General features: G+C 44.6%; 1 protein-coding gene across 1 annotated transcript in view; it reads right to left on the bottom strand.

Moving 5' to 3' along the window:
• Positions 1 to 279: 279 nt before the first annotated feature.
• The window catches only part of LOC121579461 (ephrin-B3-like), a 33367-nt gene continuing 24150 nt past the window's right edge, over positions 280 to 9496 (bottom strand). Inside the window, exons 3-5 of the mRNA XM_045224584.1 lie at positions 3375 to 3467; positions 2725 to 2781; positions 280 to 2612 (exon numbers count right to left, since the gene is read on the bottom strand). Of these exons, the coding sequence (XP_045080519.1) occupies positions 2200 to 2612; positions 2725 to 2781; positions 3375 to 3467 (563 nt within the window). The 3' untranslated portion in view covers positions 280 to 2199. The remainder of the gene's footprint in view (positions 2613 to 2724; positions 2782 to 3374; positions 3468 to 9496) is intronic.

The raw sequence follows: 9496 nt of genomic DNA, 5'->3' as shown, positions 1-9496 counted from the left end.
CAGGTAACAAGCTGAGATTAGGAGCACTCCCTTTAAGAGTGTGCTCCTAATCTCAGCTCGTTACCTGTATAAAATACACCTGTCCACAGAAGCAATCAATCAATCAGATTCCAAACTCTCCAAACCTGTAAAATCTTTCTGATTGAGAGGGGGTCAAATACCTATTTCCCTCATTAAAATGCAAAACAATTTATAACATTTTTGACATGCGTTTTTCTGGATTTTTTTGTTGTTATTCTGTCTCTCACTGTTCAAATAAACCTACAATTACAATTATAGACTGATAATTTCTTTGTCAGTGGGCAAACGTACAAAATCAGCAGGGGATCAAATACTTTTTTCCCTTACTGTACCTACCACATCTAACCTTTGTCTCATCCCTTGTCTCACCAACAGTTCTGAAAAGTTCACCAACAGTTCTGAAAAGCAGGGCCCCCTCCTCAGGATGAGGTTATTGGCACAAAATGACTGAGTGGGAAACAGCAGTTGAGAAAGACAACCTAGTGAAAGCAAATGACACTATGGAAAATGGTACACAGAGTACGGTAGAATGGAACACATAATTACACTGGCCTTAAGTCCAGCTGGTCACTGGTAGAGAACTGAAAGCAGAATGTCTTGAAAGGTGCACAAGGACAGGACATGTTTATTCCAGCACCCAGAAAATCACTTTCTTTTCAGAGGTCTCTGCCGCCATGCTCAGGTAGTGTGCTGTTGCTTGTAGTCCAATCAGAGTCCAATATTGTTGAAGGGTTGTGATGTAAGTATAAGGTCCAGAATGTCCCAGAGTGATGAAATGATGAAATGTCACAGAGAGATGTCAGACCCAGCGGGAGCTTGACTGATCTGTGATGTTTCCCATCACTCCGTCACTACCTCCAACGCTCTGACTATGGACCTCAACATCCTAGAAATCATCACACTACATAAAAACTACAGTAGGAATCCGTTACTTTGTATGAAAACATGAAACAATACATCTATTTCTGTGTATGAGGTGTGGTCCTGAGACCTGAGTTTTAAAGCCAGCGTGTGAGATCTTTCCCCTATACCACTCATTATGTGCACATTGTGTTGAAACGGTCCCGCAGACAAAGGATGTTCTAAGTCACATTGACATGGACTCCAACATGGTGCTATATATGTTGACTATCGTCTGTGGCATTTCAACAATGACCTCTGACCTTTTCACCTTCTTTACTTGCTGCATTCCTCTCCTCAGCCAGCCAACCATAGGTCATCAGTTACCAATGCATTGTGGGAAATGAAAACAGACTGCAGCTGTCACAAAACCAAACTGATCATTCACCTCAAAAAAAAAAAAAACACTTTCACCAAGCTTAGAGGAGCAACATAAACAACACATTGGGTTAAGTTTTCTATACAGAAAAGTGAACTATTTCAATGCTAAGGCATTGCAGAGTGAGTGAGAGAATGGGATAAAGGAACAAAATATCCTTCATTTCGAAGACAAACACAAAACATGAAATAAATAACAGTACCTAGATCTCATCTAGACTCCAAAACAGAGAACATACAACACTGACAAGAAAACAGTGCCTAACAGAAATCTGAACTGAAATATCTACAAATGAGTTATGAAATAATTATATTATATAATCTGTAAATGATGACAGTGGGTAGAAATCTTGCTTTGATATTTGCTCGTGTGGTTTTGGTTTTAAGACTGACATACCCCGAAAAAAAAAGTTATCACGCACCACACACAAGCAGACATACTGCTTACGCATAGGCACGCATGCACAAACACATTCACTCACACAAATATACACACACACACTAACATTTTGAATTGTTTGACATTTCATATCCAGTGTCAGCGCTCACTTTGAGTGAGAGGCGACACTGAGCCACTGCCACTGTGAGTCAGTCAGTTTAACGGCCCTGATGTCCAGGCCTCATGGACCCAATCATAGGGTTCAAAGCAGGGAAGAGGGCCATACCCCCACCCATACACAACCACCCCTCCATCCATCCACAGTGGCAGAGCACTGTACAGTACAGTCCATGGGACAGGAGGGTGAGGACAGCCGTCCCGACAGTCAGTCATAGAGAGGGAGGTAGGAGAATAAGGGAGTGGAGGGAGCTAGAGGGACAGTTTAGAATTCTAAGTTAAAAACAGCAGTCTATTTGTTGGTACTGTGTCAATGCCAGCTGGGCCGTCTAGGTGTCTCTCCCTCATACTTTGTAGTAGATGTTGGCTGGGCTCTGGGGAGGCATCTCCTGGACGATGTAGACGGGGTGGCCGTAGTCCCCGCTGACCTTCTCGTAGTGCGGGCAGTAAGCCTGGTCTGAAGTCCGCAGAGGGATGATGATGTCACTGGGCTCCGAACCATTGTTGCCTCCGGCGGAGGAGCCGGCCCCGTTGTTGCTGCCCCTCTTGGGGGTGAGGGTGGCCAGGGTCAGGGTGGGGTGGTGGGTCTCAGAGTGCTTGTTCTGTCGCCAGTGGTAACACACCACACAGATGACGGAAGTCACGATGAGGAGGAAGGCTCCGCCCCCTGCCGCTCCAGTGATCACCGCCACGTTAGAGGAGGGTAGAGGGTTGTTCCCCTCGCCCTCTCCACCAGCCTTGGGCGTGGTACCGTTCCCTGTTAGGGGAGAGGGGTCAGGATCAATGACTAGTACTGTAAATACTGTATCATTAAACCAGTGAGGAGAGTTTCCTCTCCTTCCTTCTGGAGTACTGTACTGTAGACTTACCTTTGGGGTGGAAGCGGTTTGGGTCTGGTTTGGGTTTGGGTGGGAGGCCATAAGCAGCTATGGGAAATCACACAGTTTCTTTAGGGTTGTGAACAACATTACATAGCACAGTTTCATGAATATTGTTACAAAATATGTACAAGAATATTAAAGACCCCATGCACATTAGTTTATATGAGGATGATTACTATTGAAAGACTAATTACAGCAAATCAACAAGAATATACACTACCAGTCAAAAGTTTGGACACACCTACTCATTCAAGGGTTTTTCTTTATTTTTACATTGTAGAATAATAGTGGAGACATCAAAACTATGAAATAACACATATGGAATCATGTAGTAACCAAAAAAGTGTTATATATATTTTTTATATTTGAGATTCTTCAAATAGCCACCCTTTGCCTTGATGACATCTTTGCACACTCTTGGCATTCTCTCAACCAGCTAAAATATATTTTGATTTGTTTAACACTTCTTTGGTAACTACATGATTCCATATGTGTTATTTCATAGTTTTGATGTCTTCACTATTATTATACAATGTAGAAAATAGTAAAAATTGAGAAAAACCCTTGAATGAGTAGGTGTGTCCAAACTTTTAACTGGTTCTGTATATATATATAGTAAGGATGATGATGATACTCACTCTGTCCCACTTTGAGAATCACCTTCATCCCTCGTGTCACACACACTCCTCCTCTCGTGCTGTCCAGCCCCTGCCTCGTCCCATCAGAGGTAGCTAAGAGAGGAAGAGGAGAAGAAGAAGACTACGGTTAGAGAGATACCTAACACTATCCCACACACATGTCAAACTATGCAGTTTAAGTAAATATTGTCAGAGAACAACACTGTTGTGTTGGGTTACCTCAGCAGCAAACTACATGGAGTCAAAAGCCCTCAAATTATTCCCATCTTTCTTCACACACATGGTAATACATACATTCATACATACATTCTGACACCACACTGACACACTCTGTAACATGACACACTTCAACACGTAACATCAGGCATGCTCATACACACACACACTAAACCATGGCACAGCTGGGCCTTCTGGTCATGGGGACTAGGTCAGAGCAGGAAGCCAGAAGCCATGTCCCATCAGACACACTGTGAACCCAAACCCACAACCATGTCCCATATCACCCACACAATCCCCCAGACACACTCAGAACCACAACCCAGCCACATCCCCTGGCATTTTAAACCCAAACCCAGTCATATTAATCCAAACCAAGAACAGTGGCCATTTAAACCCACATCAACCATAATCACACCACATGACACCCTCCTACAGTATCAACCTCCTATTAACTGCTTGAGGCTATAGATTACATAACACTAGGTAAAGTATAGATGTAAGGAAAGGTATACTGGCATCCTGTAGCTCAGTTGGTAGAGCATGGCGCTTGCAAGCCAGGGTTGTGGGTTTGATTCCCACGGGGGGCCAGTATGAAAAATGTATGCACTCACTAACTGTAAGTCGCTCTGGATAAGAGCGTCTGCTAAATGACTAAAATGTAAATGTATTATCTCTCTCTCTCCCCCCCCCCCCCATTTGGAAGGTGTAGAAAATATAAATGAAAGAGTGATAGAACAGAAGAACAATAAAGAATGGATTGATAGAGAACAGAAAGCATGTGAGGTTAATTAAATGAGAAGCAGAAAGAAGAGAGACACAAGGAGGAGTGAGTAATGGAGATGATGATCTGTGGCGAAGGAGAGAGAGAGAGCGGGATGTACAGCCACGGTCAGAAACAGGCGGAAGTTGCTCAGAAAAACCCCCAACACAAGACAAAAGGGAAAGTTGTTAATGCATTTAAATAAAATGAGACAGTCATTAACACATGAGCACACCCATTCTGTAATAGAGGGGGATTTATACACAGACAAGAGTGACCCACTTAGCCCAAACCCATCCCCTACCCTTGCCAAACCTCCCCCTCTCTTCTAAGTGAGAGAGCAGCTAAGGGATTGACCTGTGTTGATCAAGGATAGAGCAAGCAGCGTAACTCCAAAAGATGGGTTTAACCCGCCTTTAACCGGGCTAAATCAAGTGAACCATTTAACCCATCCCATGTGAAATTAAAGAAATCTGTGTGCCTTGCATAAACCCTTTTCCCCACACAACAACCCACCTGGACAAAAGGAATGCATTTGTGTGGATGTGTTCATCGACTACAGCTCGGCCTTCAATACCATAGTGCCCTATAAGTTCATTACAAAGCTCACGGCCCTGGGACTGAACTCCTCCCTATGCAACTAGGTCCTGGACTTCCTGACGGGCCGCCCCCAGGTGGTGATAGTAGGCAACATGTCCTCCTCGACACTGATCCTCAACACAGGGGCCACACTAGGATGCATCCTCGGTCCCCTCCTGTATTCCCTGTATACCCACGACTGCGTGGCCTCACACAGTTCCAACTCCATCATCAAGTTCACTGACGACACAACAGTAGTAGGCCTGATCACCAACAATGGCGTGGTGCCAGGTAAACAACCTCTCCCTCAACGTTAGCAAAACAAAGGAGCTGATTGTGGACTTCAGTAGGAACCAGGCTGGACACGCACCCATCCTCATCAATGGGGCCGCCGTGGAGACGGTCAATAACTTCAAATTCCTCGGCGTACACATCTCAGAGAAGCTAAAATGGTCTAACCACACAGACACCAGAGTGAAGAAGGCACAACAGCAACTCTTCAACCTCAGGATGCTGAAGAAATTCAGCCTGTCCCCAAGGGCCCTCACAGTGTTCTACAGGAGCACCGTCGAGAGCATACTGTTGGGCTGCATCACAGCCTGGTACGGCAACTTCACCGCCGTGGATCGCAAGGCGCTTCAGAGGGTGATACGTGCAGCCGAACGCACCATTGGGTGCACACTGCCTGCCCTACAGGACAACTACAACCCCAAGTGTCACAGGAAGGCCAACAAGATCATCAGGGACCCCAGCCATCCAAGCCATGCCCTGTTCTTCCTGCTTCAATCACTCAGACGCGGGCAGTACAGGAGCATCATGGCAAAAACTGAAAGACTGGCCAATAGTTTCTACCCTCAGACCATCAGGCTTCTGAATAGCCACCACTAGTCAGCTACCCCCCCTTTCAAATCGAATTTGTGTTTTTCCTCATTGTGCCTAAACAACCCCCCCCACCTTACCTGCTGCTCCCCCTATGGACATTCTTGCAATCACACCCTGCAATCACACCTGCAACCCTGTACATGTGACTATTACACACTCTGAATTTGAATCTGAAAACATCATTTTAATTCAGTTCAGCGGATTCAGGCTTTAGTTGAGCCCACGTCAGCCGTCACTCTGCCCAATGGGCTGGTCTCCATCAGCAGTAGCAGCACTCACAGACACATTGGGAAGCTACATTAGGGCCAGGTTGGTACACAGGGAAGGCAGTCTCTCTCTCGCCCACTCTGTCCAACAGGGTGTTAAAACAGGGACACTGTCCTGCGGGAGGTCACTTTTGCCTACATGCGCCTTATAATAATAATAATTTGCAACGTGCAGTCAATGTAACGCCATAGCAGTCAACGTGCAGTCAATGTAACGCCATAGCAGTCAACGTGCAGTCAATGTAACGCCATAGCAGTCAACGTGCAGTCAATGTAACGCCATAGCAGTCAACGTGCAGTCAATGTAACGCCATAGCAGTCAACGTGCAGTCAATGTAACGCCATAGCAGTCAACGTGCAGTCAATGTAACGCCATAGCAGTCAACGTGCAGTCAATGTAACGCCATAGCAGTCAACGTGCAGTCAATGTAACGCCATAGCAGTCAACGTGCAGTCAAGGTTCCCTTACAGGGAAGTGGATAGTTATGGCTAGACATGGTTGGAAATCTAGACTGCTGTCTCTTTTTTGGGGGGTATAAATCTAGACTGCAGTCTGTCTGTAAGTTGTAAAGTACATTAGCCTAATATCAGCCCATTGTTAACAAGCCTGTTATCTGGTGTTCTAAATGAGGTGCGGTCTGTGTGTGTAGGCTATGTTGGAAACGTGACTCAGCCGAGCTCCATGCAGTACAGTACAGTGCAGTGCTCTGCTGCTCTATTAATGGTTGGTATAGTAGGGTTGGACTCTGATGTCTGACCCAGATAAGGTTATGTTGTGGCTGGGGGGCACATTAAAAAGTGGCAGGCTTTAACTTCCCTTAAAACAAAACTCTGCTCACAGAGATGCAGCTTTACACTTGGCTGGCTGTTACAGTAGGTGGAAGGATGCTAAAATTTATGAATTTAGGATTGACAATAAACTCATTGCGATGACATATTGATCGTAACATACTTTTTACTGTATGCAAGCCATTGGGTCCTATTCTATCTAAACTCAGTAACCGAATATCTGGTCTAAAACACATTTTGTATTGTGCTGCATGAGCGCACGTTTACATTCACATGCACTCACCCACAACTTGTTTACTGCAAGAAATTCCCCTGCATATTGATTTAAACCTGCTTCCAACTATACAAAAATATACTTATCTTAGGGATCTGGTGACTGGGTTCGATTGAATAGGGTTCCTTGTATTGCTACTTAAAGGGGCAATCTGCAGTTGCTACATCCATTTTTGAACTTATGAATGAATGAAATGTACCCATTGATTCTTGAAGAATCTAACTTATAAATGCCTCAAGAGCTTAGTTCAACCATGCCATCAAAACCCAATGTTTGTAAACAAAGTAAATGTAAACAAATACTATAAAGCCTCAAAACATGGTTAAAAATGTTTTATATCTTGGATGGTCTGTCCTTGCATCCATAGCTCTGTCTATGATTTTAAGAGTGGTTCAATTTCTCCAGCCCCATCCCTCAGCTTTTTACCAAAACAGGGGCAGAGAACACTGTTATTGTTTCAACTGCTGATTGACGCTTTAAAACACTCAGATTCTTCCCTCTCTATTCTCCCTTAAATCTCTGTCCATGCAAGCTTCAAATAATTGGTTTACAGGCTAACACACCCTCTTTCAAATCGAATTTGTGTTTTTCCTCATTGCACAGAGTTGTAACTTGTGCCTAAACAACTTTCCCCAATCTGTGTGGGCAGCAGTGTCTCCGGAGCCAAATAGCAGTAGCCTGCCTCAGTGCACTAATCTGTAATTCGTGGAGTCACTGAGGACACAAATTGAAACATGACGCTTCACCTCTCTTTGATTGGACGAGGCCGTTCACTGAATACTAACTGTGGTTATTAGCCAATAGAAGGCTTGGCAGTTGAAGCAGGTACTCAGATTTAGGGTTAGGGTTCACCTTAGTTGAATAGTCAGATTCACATCTGTGACTCAGCATCCCTGTCCTTCCTTGTCTTCTCTCTCTCACTGTTCTGCTCTGGTCATCACGCTCTCTGTCTCTGCAACCATCTGTGTCTCTGTCTACATCTTCAACACAGAAACCTCTCCCTCATTAGCATTTTACCTCAGGTACATCATGTACATCATTACATTGCAGAGTATGTCTCTCCACATTGGCTAGTTCTATAGTTACACGGCGTGATGCTGAAGCCCAAAACACAGGGAGCTGATTTCCAATACAGTAAAAGAAAGACAGACCAAAATAGTACAGGGAGGATGGGTTGGAAAAGGTGAATCGATGGCAGAAATAAGACAGAAGTGAGAGAGAACAGGGGAGATGGAAGAAGAGAAGGAGAGAGGAAGAGAGAGAGGCTGAGAGCACAGACGGGGGGGAGTGAAAGTGGGAGGGAGAGAGAGAAGGGAAGACTAAATTAAGAAACAGGGAATGTAGAGAGAGAGAGAGAGAGAGAGAGAGAGAGAGAGAGAGAGAGAGAGAGAGAGAGAGAGAGAGAGAGAGAGAGAGAGAGAGAGAGAGAGAGAGAGAGATGAGGAGACGTCGAAGCTCTATCGGAGTCTGAAATCTGAAAAGGGTTTTCTGGGTCATGGTCCTGTCAGCTCCAGTAGGAATAAGGAGAGATAAGGCGCTGGTGGAGATAACACACAGGATGAGGAAACACATACAGACACATTGTCAGACAGGCAAAGAGGAAGAGAGAACAGCAGGCTCCAACAGCTCTGTAATGGCTGATTATGCTCTACCTGGATCCCTCTGACAGATACACACTGCCTGGGACACATTACCAAACACACCTAAACTCCATACATCATTACCCAACTGTCACACTCACACACATCCTCCAGAACTATAAGACAAAGACAAACATAATCATAGCCACCTACACACACTGGCACAAGTGCTCAAAGACATTCTCCAATGCCTACACTTCTATGAATCGTTGTTCCCGCCCAGCAGAGTTGTATTATTGACAGCGGAGCGGGGTGAAATGTTGAACATGTAAAGGGGATTGGAGATCTGAGATAGCGCTATATCATTGTCATGACTTGCCCTCATGGGCTGAGGATCAAAGATTCCTGCTAGGCAAAGCTTTGAACACCCCCTTTCCTGGGGGCCAGTTTTATGACCGGTCATAAATTCCTTGCAGAGACTTTCTCTTCCTTACCATGAAGTATTGTTAACAAAGGAAGTCTTCCCGCCAAAACTCCAACATCCAAAAGTGGATAATGAAACAACATTCCTACTTGAACGTATGTGGGAAATGGGTGGTGAGGACTTAAAGAACAATCATGTCAAATTCGTTAATATGTTGTGATGTCATTAAAGACGGTGGAACAACATAACTGTATCTCTGGGGGTGTACACTTCCCAGTTATGAGGTTTGTATAAAACGAATGATTAAGTATAATAATACTTTTGTGAAGATAACAATGTGATTTTAGCA

Source organism: Coregonus clupeaformis, chromosome 13 (genome assembly GCF_020615455.1).
Source record: "Coregonus clupeaformis isolate EN_2021a chromosome 13, ASM2061545v1, whole genome shotgun sequence".
In the NCBI taxonomy this organism is placed as follows: Eukaryota; Metazoa; Chordata; class Actinopteri; order Salmoniformes; family Salmonidae; genus Coregonus; species Coregonus clupeaformis.
This window is presented reverse-complemented; position numbering and strand designations above follow the sequence as displayed.